At 37.4% G+C, this 20,512-nt stretch overlaps 1 protein-coding gene across 1 annotated transcript in view; it reads left to right on the forward strand.

The window, feature by feature from the left end:
* The window catches only part of N (neurogenic locus Notch protein), a 518,735-nt gene that overhangs the window by 481,760 nt on the left and 16,463 nt on the right, over positions 1-20,512 (forward strand). The window contains exons 15-23 of the mRNA XM_067143095.2: positions 1,167-1,456; positions 1,761-2,066; positions 3,841-4,786; positions 5,251-5,446; positions 6,825-7,043; positions 10,117-10,364; positions 12,240-12,567; positions 13,736-14,065; positions 19,658-19,903. Coding sequence (XP_066999196.2) covers positions 1,167-1,456; positions 1,761-2,066; positions 3,841-4,786; positions 5,251-5,446; positions 6,825-7,043; positions 10,117-10,364; positions 12,240-12,567; positions 13,736-14,065; positions 19,658-19,903 — 3,109 coding nt within the window. The remainder of the gene's footprint in view (positions 1-1,166; positions 1,457-1,760; positions 2,067-3,840; positions 4,787-5,250; positions 5,447-6,824; positions 7,044-10,116; positions 10,365-12,239; positions 12,568-13,735; positions 14,066-19,657; positions 19,904-20,512) is intronic.

The following is a 20,512-nucleotide window of genomic DNA, read 5'->3' on the forward strand; positions in this document are numbered from 1 at the left end:
GATGTTCAGAGCATGTTTGTAATTTCATTAGTTTGTTCTGTTGCATGTTTCTTAAAACAACTCTCAACCACAACCAAGCAAGATAACATCTGTGACAGAAACAAGGTTACATTAAATCTTCATTGCATAATTTACCCAGTAGTAACTATTGTCAGTACTCTTATTGACATTATGTATTTATGAACAAGGAGTGTGCAGATAAAAAATAAAAATAAAAAACTTTAGGATCACCCCTGTTTGTCATTGAACTGTGTTGCTATCTTGGCCTGTCCTATGCAGACTTGAAAGATGACCTTTAGGATGTTTGTAAACATATTTACAACTGCATGTACCCCAACCCACAGGCCCATATGGGGGGCAGTATTTCAGTTGAAGTAAGTGGCACAGGAACTGTTGATGACTTGCCTTGCACAAGTTGTCCAAGGGCTATAACTGCAGTTGATGACTGTTACCTTCAACTTTCAATTCAGAGGAACCCTGAATGCAATGCCGCCATGCTGAATAATGAAATTTGGACAGGCACAGGTCATTACGTTTCAACTCAAACTGTGAGAAACAGGGTACTCACAGCACAACTTTACTCTCGATGTCCATGGCGAAGCCCAGGGGGTGGTGGTGGTGATGATTGTTGTAAGTGGAAGTACAACTGGACAACCATCCTCAGGTATCGAGTGTATATGGTGTCGGGAGACCCTACACACTTGATGCATTAAGGGCAGGCTTCTGCGAAATTAGTTCATATAAAAGCGAAAGGCAGATATTTATAGTAAGTGGAGGTACATATTTCCGCTAGTTCAGTGGAATCTCGACAGCACACTAGCCGCTGCCACACTGGGATGAAATGCTTGTAATTTCACAATTAAAAAAGCCTAAAGAGCTCAAATGCTTTCAATTCTTGTAGATATATTCACAATCAGTTAAAGTAAATTACGGAATTTTTCAGGTAACAAAGTTTTTTATATTTACTCTTGTTAAAAATTTTAGTTTTGTTTAGGTTATTTTAGAATAGAATATAAGTTATCTAGTTTTATCAGTGTGAACCAAGAAAGAGATCTTTTAGAACCAGCTGCAACTGAAAGAGTAGTAAATACATAACTGTTCATTTATTATTTTTAAATTATTTGTTTTGCATGGTTTTAACCTTACACTCATTCTTGTTACTGTAGGTACACTGGTTCTAACTGCCAGTACCGCATCAACGAATGTGACAGTCATCCTTGTCTGAATGGAGCTACATGTCATGATCATATTAAATATTACACTTGTCACTGTCCATATGGATTTACTGGTAAACAATGTGAGTCTTATGTAGACTGGTGCAGCACTGATCCTTGTATGAACCAAGCCACATGCAAACAAGTTAATAATACCTACCAATGTCTTTGTGCTCCGGGTTGGACTGGCAAGGTGTGTGATGTGGAGATGGTCTCCTGCAAAGATGCAGCTCTCCGAAAAGGTAATTTTTTATATTTATTATTTTACAAAAGCAGAAAACCAGATAAAATTAATTGTTAATGTTACATGGAAAAGGTAGCATGGGGTTAAGTGTTGCATCTGTGTTAAAACTAGATGGGGCATGGTATACAAGAATGATGAAAAGAAATATACATTTAAAAGGGAGAAAGAAGCAAGGGATAGCTACATTTAGCCAAGGGTTACTATGAGATAGAGACCAATAATTGATATAAATTTTAAACAAGGAATCCTAAGGCTCTGTTTAAGAGTTTTTGTAATCTTTGTATGCTTTTGATGACTTATAGGGGTTACAAAAGAAGACCTGTGCAACAACGGTACTTGTGAAGACATAGGGAACAGTCATCGCTGCCACTGTCAGGATGGCTATACTGGAAGTTACTGTCAGGAAGAGATTAATGAATGCGAGTCAGCTCCATGTCAGAATGGTGCCACTTGTAAGGATCTCATTGGGTCTTACCTCTGCCATTGTACCAAAGGCTTCCAGGGGCAGAATTGTGAGCTCAACGTGGATGACTGTCAACCAAATCCTTGTCAGAATGGAGGCACCTGTCATGATCTGGTTAACAATTTCAGCTGTTCCTGTCCTCCTGGTATGTTATGCTCTATATTTATGTCAACAAATGTGTTTCATTATGCTTACATTGATGATGATGATGATGTTGATGATGTTAATAACCACATTGATACAAAATTTCCTTTACCAAAATGATCAGATTGTTTTATATTGCATTATTTTGAAAGTCTGGCAGCTGGCTCTGCTTACTGCTGATGGGATCCTAAGTATTATTCCTGACTTTGACCAAGATTTTAGACTGGCAGGTGTACAGTATATCAAATTATTCTTTTCAACTAGAGTCTTCTTCCTGCACTTTTCAGTAGTTTGATATTTCTGAAAAGCTCCATTTTCTCAGAATGACTTGGAAAAGGAGTTACCAAGCAAGTAGCTGTGTGGTTTGGGTCATGTAACTATCAGTTTGCATTCTGGAGATAGTGGGTTTGAACCCCACTCTCAGCAGCCCTGAAGATGGTTTTCCATGGTTTCCCCCATTTTCACACCAAGCAAATGCTGAGGCTGTACCTTAATCAAAGCCACAGTGACTTTCTTCCTTTCGTATCCTATCGGCGCCATAAGACCTATCTGTGTCGGTACGACGTAAGCAGATTGATTGGAAAAGGAGTCATTGATTTTTATATCATAGTGTGTGAACATGTCATTTTATGATCATTGACTTCAATCATCATCATCAATGTCCCAGTCCAGTCACCCAGGTGTGGTTAACAATCCTCCTCCACTCCTTTCTGTCCTTCCACTTCTCCTGCTCCATTACTTCCGCCATATCCAATCCAACTTCTCTAATGTCCTTTCACATCTGATCCATCCACCTTCTTCTCGGTCTTCCAACTGGTCTCTTTCCCTTAACTTCTCTTTCTGATTCCCTTCTTGCTACCCGTTCCTTTCCCATTCTTTTTACATGTCCGAACCATCTCTGTCTTGCTTTCTGTATGTTCTGTAATAACGGTTCTATATTTAGCTCTTCTCTGATTTTAATATTTTGGATTCTATCTCTTCTTGTCTTTTAACCGATGTTCTTAAAAATTTCATTTCTACTGCTTGGATCTTACTATCTTATCTCTTATTAGTTACCAGCTTTTCTAGTCCGTATGTTATGGTTTTCCGTGGTTTCCCATTTTCACACCAGGCAAATGCTGGGGCTGTACCTTAATTAAGGCCACGGCCGCTTCCTTCCAACTCCTAGGCCTTTCCTATCCCATCGTCGCCATAAGACCATTCTGTGTCGGTGCGACGTAAAGCCCATAGCAAAAAAAAAAAAAGTCCGTATGTTACAATTGGTATGAAGCACTGTTTATATAATGTTAATTTCGTTCTCTTGGGTACTTAGTCTGTTATTAATTTCAGGATTGATTTCATTACTTCCATTAATAATGCTACCCAGATATGTAAACTGTTCTACATTCTCTAACCGTTCTCCGTCTATGTTCACTTGGCTTCTCTTTTTCTCTTTTCCACAGTGCATGACTACAGTTTTTTTTTACTGATTACCATTCCAAACTCCTTCAGATTTTCATTCCAAATGTCCAGTCTCCTTTGTACTTCCTTTCCTGGTTTATACCAGTCAGAAAATTATGTTCTTAATGCAAGTAAATTATTATTTAAAAAAATATATATTTATACAGCTGAATTAGACATAAATCACATATGAATGCAAAGATATAGATATTTGCAAAGTACAAATTTGCAGTTCTTATACTAGAATAAACATAAGAAAATACAGTAGACAGGCAAAAGCATTGCTGCGAGTTGTTGAATCTTGTACTAAAATTCTGTATTTTGTTATTTTTCAGGTACGTTGGGTATTATTTGTGAAATAAATATTGATGACTGTATGCCAGGAGCTTGTCACAATAACGGAACATGTACAGATCGTGTCGGTGGGTTTGAATGTCGCTGCCCACCTGGTTTTGTTGGCCCACGCTGTGAAGGTGATATCAATGAGTGTTTATCTAATCCGTGCTCTTCCTTTGGCACCCAAGACTGTGTTCAACTTGTCAACAATTACCTCTGCAACTGCAAGCCAGGATACATGGGACGTCATTGTGAAGTAAAGGTGAACTTCTGTGAAAGCTCCCCATGTCAGAATGGTGGAATCTGTAATGCTCATGAAGTAGGGCATGTTTGTATATGCCCCTCTGGTTTCTATGGAAAGAACTGTGAATTTAATGGCTATGATTGTGACTCAGATCCTTGTCAGAATGGTGGTGCATGTCGAATCTTGGATGGTGGAGGGTATCGATGTGAATGCCCCTTGGGTACAGCTGGAACCCATTGTGAGATGGACGCTTGGAACGAGTGTAGTAGTAATCCATGTCAGCGTAATGCACCATGCCAAGATCTTCTGGGAGATTATGCTTGTATGTGCCCAAAGCAGTGGACTGGTAAAAACTGTGACATTTTAGACCCCACTTTCCCAGGGGGAATTGGTTACCCTCCTAACAAGAAACTCCCCAAACTTAAAGACGACTCAGATTTTCTGCTGCAACAAAGAAGAAAGTGCATTGAGAACAACTGTCAAGAGAAGTCTGGCAATATGCGCTGTGATGAGGAATGCAACATCTTTGCATGCAACTTTGATGGCAATGACTGTTCACTTGGCATCTCACCATGGAGGAATTGTAGTGCTGCAGTCAAGTGTTCGATTGTGTTTGGTGATCATAAATGTGATCAAGAATGTAACAATCTTCAATGTCTCTTTGATGGAAGGGATTGTGAGAAGACACTGAGCCCTTGCAAGTAAGTTTCTGTATATTATAACTTTCTCTCTCTGTTTAGTTGGTGGTTTTTATTTTTATTTTTAGTATACATAATATCTAGTAGTATAATTGCTCTCATATCGTATTTAACATAATCATCCTAGTATGCAGCAGTTTTTTCCCCTCACATATCCAATTATTTGTTGAAGTGTTGTGATCTAATAACTAACAAAAATGAGATGATTGAGTGGAATAAGATTTTGTTTATAATGAAAGTTTTATTAAGAAACCTTACGAGGATACTTTCTTTAGATTACTGTTAAGTGAGAGAGAGAGAAAAAAAATATACCTGTTTGTTCTTTTCCTATACTCATATAACTGTTAATGCACCAAACACTTCATTCACCAAGCTTGCACACCCATTTATATTCATATTATCTCCATAAATGGTTATTTGCTGTACTTGACTGCTAAAATATTTTCTTATTTATCTTTTATTTCCAGCCCCATCTATGATGCCTATTGTCAAAAACACTATGCTAATGGTTACTGTGACTATGGCTGCAACAATGAGGAATGTAACTGGGATGGACTGGATTGTGAAAGAGAGCAGCCCAAGTTGGCTGAAGGTATGATGTCGGTTGTAGTGCTCATGGACATGCAGATGTTCATCAACAACATTGTACCATTCCTCAGAGAGGTATGTTGATCTAATAATAACTAAAAGTTAAGTTGTTTTCTTTCTTATTACCCTTCAGTACCACCTTTCTGTGTCTAAGTGGAGTTGACAGAACACCCTGACTTGGTTTGAAACTTGGACATTTTTTAACAGCATTCCCTTTCTGCTACCATACTCTGTCCCTGTTGAAAATCCCTCGTGAAGTCAGAGGGATTCAAACCTGGGACACACAGGTTATGAGCCATATAGCTATGTCACTGCATCTGCATATCCTTAACATCCACTTCTTTTCAAAGCTTCTTGCAATATTTTTAATCATCTTTTGAGTATCAAAACCATTTTCAGATTTGCTCAAGACTTGAATCTGAGACCACTTGCATCCTAATCAGAGGTACTTCCTCTGCATCAGTAAAACTATTTTCAACATCCACACTATAAAAAAGAGGTCCTCCATATGTTCTATAACATCAATTCTTAGAATTTCTCTTCTTCCTTTCCTTTTTTGTTTTCCATTTTTCTTTTCTATAATTCAGAATTTTAAAAGAAGAGATTGCTCTGCTTGTAGGGCTAAGTGTTCCCTCAGCAGTTATGCAAGGAGTGGTTTATTAGGGAAGTAGACACGTTATAATAGGCTACTTGCAGAGTGGAGTGGCCACGCTACGGCTATGGAGTTTAGCTCAGCATTCGAGAGACGAGTGGGTTTGAACCCCACCATCGGCTGTCCAGAGAATGGCTTTCTGTGGTTTCCCATTTTCATTTCCAGGCAAAAACTGAGACAGTTTCTATTCACAGACCACAGCCAATTCCTTTCACCTCCTTACCCAATTTCACTCACCATCATTCATTTTATCTTCATTAGCTCGACTGAGGTTGGTCTCAGGAAGGGCATCTGGTCATAAAAACGTACCATCACCCCATATCAGAAAACGGGACATACATAATGAGTTAGTGTATCATGTTATATCATGCTCAGGTTTGACAACTCGTTACTTGTTAAGCCTTTCAGCAGTTTGATAGAATGTAGGGTTTTCATAAAAGGTTTGGCATCTGATATACGACCTGTGAATAAAATCCAGATGTCTGAATAAAATTGACAAGGTCTTTGTTCCCCTGGAAAATCAGCTTTTCTGCCTAAGTTCCTGAGTGACATGTCTAAGAAACATGTATTTTGTTTGAAACAACCTAATTATCATCTAAGATTGCCATAGCAATTGTTAATGACGTATGCAGTATGCTTTCGGTGTTTGTTTTGCTTACTTTCTGCCAATGCATCCTGACACAGAGGTTGAGGACTTGAATAGTTCAGATCTTGTATTAGGGTCCTGAACAAGAGTTACTGAGACTGTAATTTTCCTGAAGTGTTTAGTGGAAACTTACGCTTGTGTTTATTTTATTTTAGCTGGGGCACCATCTGCGTACCACACTGCGAGTGAAGAAGGATCCTGAAGGTAAAGATATGATATACCCGTGGCGTTTGAGCGGTGAAGGTACATTTGGTCAAGGGAACAAGCCTTTCACCTACCATTCAGGATCCTCGGGTGTTATCGCTTACCTGGAACTGGACAACCGCAAATGCATCATCTCGGAAGGACCTGAGTGTTTCCCTTCTGCTAATGAAGTAAGATTTTGTATCATCTTCCATTTTCTTTTCTGGAAAATATTTGATTATTACCTTAATATTTCACTAATTTTCAAATGGGTTTTAATTAATGCCTCCCTTTTATTGAAAAGTACTTCATATTATTTGTAGTAGGCCTATTTGAAAATTTTAAGTTAAGAATGAGGAATTCTATCCTTAGTGTACCATAAAAATACAATTCTTTAAAATAATCGAGTCTCATCAACATTATATGTCAATATAGAACTCAAAACAAAATATATAAGTTGCAATAAAAACACCATTTATACATGTTTATAAGTCTAATTTAGGAAATTAGGAAAATTATGACTTTCAGGTTAAAATATGGTTGATTATGCAGAAGGATCATTTTATGATCCAAATTTTCAGTATAGCCATCTTGAGTAAAGGAGGAAGAGAAATTTTCAATTTGACAATGTGGTTCTTTCAATTTCAATCAGTCATCACGGATCTGTATTTAGGGCTGTCACTCAATTGGCAGATTCCCTATCAGTTTTTTTATCTAGTCTTTTCTTAAATGATTTCAAAGAACTTGGAAATTTATTGAACATTTCCATTGATAAATTAATCCATTCCCTAATTTCTCTTCCTATAAATGCATATTTGAACCCAATCTTTCCTCTTGAATTCCAACTTTTATCTTCATATTATGATCTTTCCTACCTTTAAAAGCTTCACAGAAGCTTATTCATCTACTAATGTCGTTCCACACCAACTCTTCACTGAGAGCTCGGAATACTGTATATTACTTAGTTCAGCAGCCTGCCTCCTTATGCTCAAGTCTTCCCTGCTCAAATTTTGCCATAGTTTTGTAACACTACTCTTTTGTCAGAAATCACCCAGAACAAATTGTGCTGCTTTCTGTGGATGTTTTCCAGTTCTTCTATCAAATAATTCGGATGTATGTTCCATACACTGGAACCATACTCTTAAGTGGGATCATACCAGGGAGTTATGCCCTCTCCTTGATTTGTGATGAATAGAAACACTAAATTGCCAGTAAAGCTCTCATCGGTTCTTTCCCCCCCCCAGTGTATCTCGGTTCTGGGTGAACATACTTAAGCATTAATGTTGAAATTTTCTTTTCTCTCGCAGTCTCTTCATATTTCTATAATACATCTTATAGTTGAAAACACAAAATGTAACACTGTAACCATACCTGTAAAAAACTTTTAAGTTGTATTAACTTAGTTGAAACTGAAAAAGAATGGCTTCCTTCTTAATAAAATATTTCTATAAAACAAACTGATTGCTAAATTTGAATCTTTCTTTGTTGTAGATTCCAACATATTTCATATTTTGGATTCATTTCCATTTACTTCTCTTCTAGTTTTCTCCAGACATCTCATTCATTTTGTCCTTTAGTATGCAACTTTGATTTCTTATTAATTCTTATTGCTGTGCTAGAAGGAAATAACTTTTAATAAATTTGTCATTTTCTCTTTAACCTTTTGACAAGTGCGCATGGCATATGCTGTGCAATAATGACGGCCGCATCCTAGTACGTATTTGACCGGTAAACAACCTCTGAGGAGTAAGAATTTTTTGAAAAATTATAATAAACTTATTTGTTACAACTGTTAGAGACTTTGAGAGACATGAAAACACATTTTGGATCGAGAAAACACTGTCATTTCAAAACTTTTAAAATGTATGATACTGTTCAAAGCAAGGATGTATGCAGAGAGCAACCTCACAAGTAGAACACTTGTAGCTTGCTTCTTTCCTCTTCTGTCCTGATTGGGTAGTGTGTTTGCACATGTAGCATTGCCTGAGAAGTTTACGCTTCTTTGATTCATTTTGTGGGAGTGGCCTCATAAAATGGCGACCTTCGAGGCGTAACCGATCTTGTCCCCAACCTCCAATCAGGCATGCAACATTCCTCCTGTTGTTTTTAGCAGTAAAGTGTTTCTCAAGCAGTTATTGAAAATATATTCACAGTTATATTTACAAACATAAAATAAGATTTACAACCGCGAAGAGCACAAACAACTATTCACATCGGCGGCAATCGTAACACTAGGCTGTAACCTGTAGGCTAACGGCGTGCCAGAATCTTACACTGTAGTGAGTATATGCAGACCATCATCATACAGAACTAGGATTTGTACAGCGACACTATTCGAATAACTGAAAAAGTTCAAAAACCGCCGCCAGATGTCATTATCGTAGGTTATGTTTCATATCATTATAAGTGTTCATGTCGTATTTGTGTATATTTTCAACCAGTGCATATGTTTCCAGTGTTCCGTGTTCCATGAACACACGACAGTTTAAGCCAGAACTAAGAACTTCTTAAGTTCCAAGTACTGCTTACCATGTGTACGTTACATTTCAAGGTAATGTTTTGCAACCCATTGATGTATTTTCAGGCAATCGCCTTTAGGTATATAGTTTTTTTAAAATTATGATGCTTGTTATCAGATTCCCCTTGATTTGATTTTCAACAAGAACTGATGATGACTCCAAGGGAGTAGAAACTGGTCTTCTTATACATTTTTTTTTCTAGTTGTTTTACGTCGCACCGACACAGATAGGTCTTATGGTGACGATGGGACAGGAAAGGGCTAGGAGTGGGAAGGAAGCGGCCGTGGCCTTAATTAAGGTACAGCCCCAGCATTTGCCTCGTGTGAAAATGGGAAACCACGGAAAACCATTTTCAGGGCTGCCGACAGTGGGGTTCGAACCTACTATCTCCCGAATACTGGATACTGGCTGCACTTAAGCGACTGCAGCTATCGAGCTCGGTTTAATATATTTTACAATTTGTTGAATGGTGGAACATTCCCCAAACTCTATATTATTAGATGTCATTATGCCAGTAAGCACTTGAGTTCTCAGTACTAGTCTAAAACAACAAATGCTGTGCTCCCTCATGTGGGACCGAATGGCAAATGCTGTGCTCACTCTATTGACTGTCCTTTGGTGCACTCGTCAACAGGTTAATAGAAAGCTACTTTTGTTACTGTAAATGGTATGTTTGCTTATATTTTGAGCTGATTCTTAACATAGAGGAATTTGTTATTTAAATTTATGTTCATTTTTCTTACAGGCAGCTAACTTCTTGGCTGGTACTGTTGCTACTCATGCCCTCTCCAGTACATTCCCCATCTACCAGGTACGAGGTGTGGTAACACCCCCTGATACATCGGACACTCCTCCAACCAATATCAAATATGTGATTATTGGTATGATCCTTGTTCTACTGGTTGCTCTTTTGATTGGTGTGCTGGTGACAGCTCAACGTAAACGAGCTCAGGGCATCACTTGGTTCCCTGAAGGTTTCTTGCGCAACAACAGGTGTGAAGATATTCATTTAGGGAAAAACACTTTCACGTAAGCATTAATTTATACATGGAAAACCCCGGCAGTTTTTAATCCCATCCAAATTTCATTTTCCTATTTCCAGTAATTCCATGTATGAATTAATTTTCTTGCCTGTTCATGCTTGTTTTCTTTTGATTCTTAATTGGAAATATTTTATTGTCTTGTATCATAAAACTTGATGTTGTTATTTAAATTTTACTGGGTCTAGTGCCTAGCTTATTATTTTATTTAATAATCATTTGCATACATGAATAGTGAAATTGTAAATTTTTATGACTCAAGTATTTTAAAGCAGCTTTATAAACAAGTCTACATAAGCTAAGATACATTTCACAAGTTATGACAAGTAGTTTCCAACAACAGTTTTAAAAATAAGTATAAAAAGTATAAAACTAACAAGTTTTTACCTCTTGTTTAATGAAAGAAATATAATCTGATATGTTTTCAATTTTGTCTGGCATACCAAAAATTTAATGAAAGTTTTCAAGAGGCTAACTTCCAGTGTGACTGTCAAATAGTTTTATAATTTGTAATGCAAATGTACTATATTCTTTGGCTATTTCTCTACTTTTTAAACTTTTACTTCAAAACTTCATGAAGTTTTATGGAACAAGCCATATATGATTCTCACAATGGCAAAGTAAATAGCATGTTTTGTTTGTACTTACTGTACTCTCAAGCTAACAAGTAATAACATTTACAGATCCTCTAACATCATTTTACAGTATGTAACTAAATGTGTGGAAACTAATTTGGCTTATGACTAGGGCTCGGAAGTTGAAGACTTATAATTTACCTAAAATAGACCTAAAAATATCCAGAAAAAAGACCTTAAAACTGGCAAAAAGGATGTGAAAATGTGATCCAAATTCATTCATAATTTTAATTACATATTTAATGAAGGAATATAGTGTTTAAAATGCAAAATTCTGGTGGTATGCAATACACAGTGCAAAAATATGAGTAAAATACTTCTTTTTTAATATATTTTTAGATTAACAGAATTTAAAAGAAGGAATTCCATGTTTTTTAAGAGAAAAGTACTTGCAGAATTTAGAATGAATTCAGTGAACCCGAAATGGACATCTTGGAGAAAGAAATTGAAATTAGTATAACATGAATCATATTTGGCTTAATTACACTAGGGTTGGAAAAATTGGATTCAGAAGATTTACCTCAGTTGGCTTTGCAGTATATCACAATAGTCATCTCCAGGTTCTTAGATGTAAAGGCTCAAAGAGTATGAGTGTTAGGATCGTCGGTTTTCAGATAACACGTTGCAAAACATCGAGAAACTTCTCTCCCCATCAATGGATGTTAAGGGTTCATACTTGCAGCAGATGAGATCTTCCTCTTCAAAAACACTCACAGCAATTTTCTCCTTTCAATGTTTCACTTATTTTGCCCATAGTTTGATACCCCTGTTTTTTCAAGCATTATTTTATTTCATTTCACTTCATTTTCATTTCATTTTCTCTCTGACTACAGGAAAGATGTTTAAGAGGTGATGGATGAACTAATGATGATTCGAATTGAGAATGGGCAGTAAAAATGTAGTCAAAAGAAGGTAAAAAGCTATTTACCTAAAGAAATTTAAAAAAGGTCCTTTAGGCCAAAGAACACTGAAAAAGGCAAAAAAGGACAAAACCCACCATTTTCTGGCTTGCAATGACCCAGAATGAGCATAAATTATGTTGGGCTTTGTCTTCGGACACTCGAGAAAAAAGGATTTTTCCTCATCTTCCGAGCCCTACTTATGACAATAGTGTGTACGTTAAATTTTGTATTTCTAGTATTAAAATTCAAGTGAATGTGAGCAATAGTGTAAACTGCTGTTTATTGCTTCAGCGGTCAAAGATGTCGATCCCGACGTCGTGGGCCAGATGGCCAAGAAATGCGCAATCTAAACAAGCAACCGTCTGTGGGCTGCATAGATGTGGACATGCAGGCTCACAACATGGGTGAGCCTCATGGCCCTGGACAGCATTGGTCAGACAGTGAATCTGATCTGCCTCCTCCCAAGAGGATACGTGCCTGTGATCCAGGATATGCCAGTGACCATACAGCAATCACAGACTATGACGAAACTGAACCTCGAATGTGGACACAACAGCATCTTGAAGCTGCAGACATCAGACAGCGACCAGATCCAGCCATCCTCACCCCTCCTAGTTTGGTGAGTTGGAGTTACAAGTCTAGTATTTTAGTGGTAGATCATAATTCTTGTATCCTTTATAATCTCTTCTTTTTTAAAGTCTATGGCACAAACATATTATTTGATTTCATTGCAAGACACTTATGACTAGACTGTTTGGTGTGATGAAAATAAGTATTATCCAGTGCTGGAAGAGTTCCTATTCATGCCATGACTGCACCCACTTTACCTTTTCCACAAATCACATTACCAATACAAATCTCCCTGCCCTGAGAGATGGCGTTACCATCTAGGAAGCACAGAATGAAAACTCTTAAGTACTAATACTAGTAGGAAATTTTGTCCAATATGTAATAACATATAAAATCACAGGAACAGAAGAACTTAATAATATATCTAAAATATGGAGACTATATTTACAACTTAGGAGTTATTAGAAAAGAGAAATGGGTAAAAGTGAAGAAAATAGGAACTGTATTACTAAAGGCAGCAACAGAAGTTTCTGCAGTATTATTTTGATTGTCAAGATGGTAAAGTTCTGAGGAATATAAATTACAAGGAAGTGTGACAAGATATACCAGCTATTTCTAAATCACTGCCATAGAGAAAGTTACTGTGACTTTACTACATAGATAGAGCAATACTGTGCAGCATGGAATCTATAAATGAGCTACAATTAATTAGCATTATGTTCTGTTCATAAGTGGGACGAGTTAGCATCTAGGGAGGTGCAGAAAAGGCAGATTTGATTCAAATACATTTGATTTAGACAGGGAAGGAAAATTCATATATCTATTATTTCCCTATTTTCTACTTTTATTTGTCATTCTTTTACTAATACATTATTTAAGACAAATAATTATTTTAGAGAGATTGGGAGATTTCAGGGAGACTGAGCTAATTCAGTTCAATAAGTTTTGGGAATTGTGATATGGAAGGGATTTCACCACTAGCTTCACACCAAGGTGATAGCTGTCCATTGCATGCGAGAAATTTAAAATTCTCTTTCTTGTGTTTTGGATTCTACATAAAACTATGAAGTCCTGTAGTTGTGATCATGATGTCAACCGTTAAATTAAACTGCAATTTGCTTTTTTCCTCCAGTTGGCTGAACAGTTTTTATCTTATCATTATTTTGAATTGTTTGATAAGCTCAGTCATAATAACCTCTCATAATTGTGTTTTTCAGGATGGCACTCCAGATGTTGATGCACGTGGTCCGTGTGGAATGACTCCGTTAATGGTTGCTGCCGTTCGTGGTGGTGGCATTGATACCGGTGAAGATGAAGAGGAGGATGGTACTGCTGCTGTGATTGCCGACCTTGTAGCTCAAGGTGCAGAACTCAATGCTACTATGGATAAGACTGGGGAGACATCTCTACACCTCGCCGCTCGATACGCAAGAGCTGATGCTGCTAAAAGGCTCCTAGATGCTGGTGCAGATGCCAACTCCCAAGACAACACTGGGAGAACTCCACTTCATGCTGCAGTGGCAGCTGATGCCATGGGGGTTTTCCAGGTTTGTTCATTTCAATTTTAATTTTAAATGCTTCCTTGAATTCAAGGCTGCCTCTCAACAAAGCTTACCAAGTTCAATACAAAACTAATAGCATATACACAAACAATGGGTACCAGTAATGTAGAATAAAATCAACAATGGATATAAAAGGGCTGAAGACTGAAACCAGTAGAAAGGAAAATAATTATTATAGATATATGGACATTTGCAATATTATATAGAAGAGATAAATGTTTGGAAGCATACAAGTGATTTCTTAATACCAGTAGGCAAAGTAAAACTGTCCGGGAAAATATTTACAATATGACTGACGTGAGGTTGACCCCTGTTAATGAAAATCACTAATTTAGTAAACACAACTCCCTCCCAGTCCGCCCCTACAAGCTCCCCGCTGCTAACAGCACATAAACTTAATGCTCCACCCATCCCTCCTTCCCCATCGCAACCCCCACCCCTACTCTCACACTGATACAACACAAGAAGTACAACCGTATCAACAGTCAGTCGAACCGGCTCTGCCAGAACAACTAGTCACCTTCACAATAGCTGAGGTGGTAAGTAATATGCATATAAGCGACTTCCTCAAATTAGCAGTCTTCAGCATTTCTAAACTTAATTTTACACTTTTCCTCTCGTTGCAGACATTATCAACACGCTTTCCTACAAATTAGAATCAACACTCACACATCACCTAATATCAAGACTGAGTGTCCCCTTTTGACCAGTGGCATAACAAGAGGCAACAACCATAATTTCAATTAAAGGAAACAACCAGTTTTGCACTATTGAATATCCATTCTTCACTTTTACAACGGAAGTTAAGAAAAACACCAGAATTGAATAATATGTACTTTAATAATAATAATAATAATAATAATAATAATAATATGGAAACATCGTTTTCTAGATTGTTGAACAACCTTATATTTTAAAAACATACACTCATTCACAGGGCGGCCACAAGAGACAGTTTAACATCTCTTCCTACCCATTTTCCTGGATCTGTCTTGTTCAGATGGTTACAGACGGCTAACGTCCAATGTGGTGGAGCTCCATGCTGTTGAAACCACATTGTTAAACATTCTCCAAGCGACACATCCTCCAGAGCAGAAGTGGGAGTTCAAGAGCATAAAAAGTGCAGGTAGCCTGCACCCGTTAAATGGCCCTCAAAGAAATACAATCCACACCATATATTCACCCCCCCACCCCCTATTGCATTTACCAAGCTCCATGTCGCACTCAGTAGGGATTGTCAGCACTCTGATAGTGTGTGTTGTGGCGGTTGGCGGTACCATTACTGAGGAATCTTTGTTCATCTAAGACAGAAATGCTGCATCTATTTCCAGATTTCCTAACAGCCACTGGCAGAAATTAATTTGAGTTTCAAAATCCCACCCATTGAGCTCCTGGTTTAGCTGTAGTTGGTAGCAATGATATTTAAGTGCATGCAGCAGTCATAGTATGGAAGGCTGGCTGATATTCACCTGTTGTGCAGTTGCCCATGTACTCTTGTGTGAGTGATTGCGAGTTATGTCCAGAGCAGCCTCGTCATTCTTACCAGACATTATGTTCTTCTCTCGGATAGGTGGTATTGTCTGAAGTACCCCTGTTGTTCATAGACATCTTTCAACTCTGTGGAAAGTCTTTGCAGTTGGATGTCACCTGTCTGGATCCTTTTCTGATACAGATGTAGTGCCTACAACAAATTCTCTCTTATTATCATTTATACTTTCACGGCCCGTGTAACTATTCATGAGTTATATTTTGGGCTTATGCCATGTAAATAATTGTAAACACACTCAACGTTTCGAAAGGAAACTTGCCTTTCTTCATCAGGAGACAACAGAGAAAAGAAACGACGTATTAATGGTTGCTAGGAGAAGGCAACAAGGAAGCTTGAAATGGTGCCCAAAGATGTAAAAGGGACGCCATTTTAGCCCCATGCTAGAGACAATGAATGGCAACAGCAAAGCATTACTCTCTAATGGTTCTGATAATAGGTAGCCATGATTCACTGAGGTTGTAACCTGTATCGCAGTTGAAATTATCTGGGTGTTTACGTATTTCAACCGCCTCCCTGATAATTCTTGGGCGATATTGCTTTATACGGGCAAGAACATCCACTTCTTGGAACAAGACATCATGACCAGGTGTTAAGGCATGATCAGCAACAGCTGATTTATCAGGTTGGTTGAGTCTGATACATCTGGTATGTTCTTTGATGCGAGTACACACCATTCTCGAAGTCTGCCCAATATAAACCTTGCCACACGTACAGGGAACTCTGTAGATACCAGGTTGTTGCAATTTAGGCAAACTATCCTTAGATGGTCACAGGAGTTGCCTAATCTTAACTGATGTTCCAAAAACAGTTCGTACATGTTACCTACATAAGATTTTAGAAATACGATCCGTCATGTTATATATGTAAGGTAGGTAAGCAGTTCCTTTTACATCTTTTTCCTTAACAGACGTCCGATTATGTGTCGATTTCAGAACCCTTGAGATCAAATCTCTGCTGTAACCGTTGCCCTCAAAGGTGATTCTCAAGGTGTTAATTTCCTCTTGTAGAGCTGACGCTTCACAAATCCTCCTGGCCCTGGTAGTCAAGAGTTGTAAGGATACCATGTTTCTGGGCAGGGTGATGGTGAGAATCTGCATGGAGATATCTATTGGTTTGTGTACGCTGTGTCCTAAAGATCTTTCTTAATACGTCTTTTCTTTTCTCTGTTGTCTCCTGATGAAGAAAGGCAAGGTTCCTTTCGAAACGTTGAGTATGTTTACAATTATTTACACGGCATAAGCCCAAAATATAACTCATGAATAAATTCTCTCTTACTTCCCTGTATATAAGGAGTATTTAAATGTATTTGGCCATGGAATACATGATGAATGACTGAAGTGACTTCATTCTGACTGTATAGCAGAGCAGTGTTCACAGTGCACAAAAACAAAAATAGCAGTGTTTTACTGCTTACATGTGGCACACACTGATCTGTGTTTAAGCATTGAAGCTTCATATTGATGTAAATTTTTTTGTACGATGTAGGATTCCAGCTATCAATACTATATTCCATTAATTGGTAGGCCAATGTCTGGTGAGAATAAGGATGCTGTTCTGGACACAACTTGCAATCGTCCACACACGAGTATATGGGCAGTTGCACAACAGGCTAATATCAGTCAGGCTTCCATACTATGAATACTGCATATGCATAAATATCACCCCTGCCAACTACGGAAATCCTGGCAGGAATGATAATAGTGTTCAGAATCATATGCAGGATATGCTTACAGTGCATTGGTACCACATGGGATGCTAGCAGAGAAATACCGACCTTTCAGCTATCCCACATGTTTATTGGGCTGCAGAACAACATTCTGGTATGGGTGTCTTCTTTCAACCTCGACACATTTGTTGGGCTGCAGAGCAAAATATTGGTAGGGTTGTCTTCTTTACTTCACCATGCTAATAAATACCACTGAGACTGTTACTCTAACTAAGGCTTAGCCAGGAAATCCAGTCAGAATATACTCCCTGCAGTCAATATGCTTTATGCATCTTAGATAGATAGAGACTTCATCCTTTCTCTCTTATTTACAGAAAACAAATATAGTGAAACCTTGTTAGTGTGTTTGTTATTAACACATCGTATTCATCATTATCATCATTTCCCAACTCCAGTTTCCCGGGTGTGGTGTACAAGCGCTCGCCATCTCCTTCTGTCTTCATACATTTTCTGATCCAGTATATCCTCCCATTTGTATCCTCTCCCCTCCACATCTGATCTTACAGTCTCTATCCAACGTGTTCTTGGTCTTCCCTGTGGTCTTCTTCCTACAAGATTAAGATCGAAATATTTTCTGGCAGGTTCATTCTCATTCTCATTCTCATTATGTGCCCATACCACTGAAGTCTGCATTTCTTTATGACACTGATAATAGGAACCTCAATACCAGCTACTTTCCTATTCACTTCGTTTCTGATCTTGTGCTTTCTGGTTGTTTGGTTCATGAACACATCGTATTATGCATATAAAAAGACCTCACTATCACATCATGAATTTTTGGTATTGACGCTTTTCCTAGCCCTGAAAATGCTCTTTGTTATCCTTTGTGAAAAGAACGTGATTTTCAACACAGATAAGAGCTCTTACCACAGGAGGCGGGTCTGAGGTCAGGGAAAGTTGTGTGATAATAGGAAAAGGTCTTGAACTCCAGAACTTCGCAGGATAAGTTGCACCTTTGGGGAGCAAACCGTTAGCCTCAGGAATGTTCAGGTTTGCTTGCCAATTAGTAGAAAGATTGCTGATTAACCCAGTGAGCCTGTTCTTGCTTGTATTTTTCATTCCATTCAGAAGTTAAAAATTTATTCAGTATTGAGTGGTAGAGTGAAGGGTAGCGACTATTTGTCGTATGATAGCCTATCTATGGATTAGGAACATACTTGTGTGAAGTTGACTAGTGTGGCACATATTTGTCCTCTGATAGCATAGTTATGGATATGTAAAAAGTTTTAGAATTACTTACTAAGAAAGAAAAAATAGAATCCTTCAGGAAGTGGAATGGCATCTGCATTATAAAGTGTGTAAAGGTAGCGCAAATGATGAAACTCGCATCTTCGAGTTTTGACTCGAGTAGGTTGAAGTTTTTTCAGGACAAATGGAATCAACATCTATATCATAGGTTGAAGTTTTGCTGCATTCAAAATGGCGGTCAGTCATTCTCTCACACATAACCGAATGTAACCTCTGATATAATTCATGGTCGAAAAGTTTGACCTGAAAACAGTGTTTAATAACCCACTGGTCTGAAAATGCTAAACTAACATTTGTTTTAGAAAGAGTGTATTCTGCAATAATATGTTGATACTTTTATTCTGAAAATGTTTTTATATTTTCTTGGTGTTTTTTACACCTTTCAATTCACTGTTGTTATTTTATAAGATCCAGTGGGAAAATGTTTGTATTTGTTCTCTCTTGTTTTTCACACTTTTTAATACTCTCCTCTGACATTTAGAGACGGTAGATATAACTTTCACTTCATCCACACATACACAACATAAAATGCATTAGTGTCAAAAAAAAAGTATCAGGTGTTCACATATTGGATAGATTTTATTCCTGTATTTTATAATATGTTTGCTTGCTTAACATGTTCTCTTTCCATGTTCCATACAGAAACATCTCAATAAGGTTTTACTGTATTCAAGCATACTCTATTCACCTTACTGTTTAGTTCTATGATCTTTCTTTTCATTACAATTTTTGTTTGGAATGCAGTGGAACATGTCCTAAATCAACATGACATCCTGTCTCTTCTTTTTCTAAGTGTATTGTTTAATTATCTTGAAAGCCATTGTTGCCAATACAAACTTTTGAAATAATATTCTTAGTATTCATTTTCTCTTTAGTAAGTTACTCAATTTCTGTATTTTTTCCTCTATTTCATTCAGCAATATACTCTAAATTATTCCTTAGTTTTGTAATTAAGTAAATACATGTATATTTCTTTCTGATTATGTATGCCATATACAGTTGTTGGATTATTTTGAAATGGCTGACATTCATTGCATTTGATGATCTTTCACAGATTCTTCTACGTAATCGAGCTACAAATCTTAACGCTCGTATGCATGATGGAACAACGCCCCTTATTCTGGCTGCTCGTTTGGCTATTGAAGGCATGGTAGAAGATCTCATCAATGCTGATGCTGATATCAATGCTGCAGACAACTCAGGCAAAACAGCTTTACACTGGGCTGCAGCTGTCAACAATGTAGATGCTGTCAATATCCTCCTAGCTCATGGTGCAAATCGAGATGCCCAAGATGACAAAGTAAGATTTATTACACCCTCTGAAACTTTGTACATGTTTTGTTATAGTGGAAACCATTTCTTTTTAGTTTTGACTTAACTAATCAATAACTGTTAGGTTTTTTAGTCTGTTGAAATGAATTTATGATTAAATAACATTTAGAAAATACCTGAAAAGGTAAACATTTAGCGACAGATTATACCAAGGGAAAAAAAATTAAAATTAATTCTTGAAAGAATATCACCAGATTCTCTCAAATCACACGTTTAATTTTTTAAATGAATTCATTAATATTACTATATTTACATGCACATTGGCCTCACTTTTCATGCCAATTTAAAGGTCTCAAAATAGGGGAAATTTTCAGACAAAATATTTAAAATATTTAGTCATTGAAACCACTGTATTTACTCGTGTATTAGATCCCCTCACTAGTAGATTCCCCCTTCCCCCTGGCTTTTCGAGACAAAGAAAATGAACAAAATAAATCTTGCATGCAAGCTCTCTCCCCCCCCAAACATAATTCATCAGAGAACAACAACAATTCTGCTTTGAAGCAGGTACAAGCCTTACTGCAGCTCTGATGGCATCACACACATTTGTAAATAGTTTTGTCTGTACGACCCATGC

Source organism: Anabrus simplex, chromosome 3, assembly GCF_040414725.1.
Source record: "Anabrus simplex isolate iqAnaSimp1 chromosome 3, ASM4041472v1, whole genome shotgun sequence".
NCBI classification, from domain to species: Eukaryota; Metazoa; Arthropoda; class Insecta; order Orthoptera; family Tettigoniidae; genus Anabrus; species Anabrus simplex.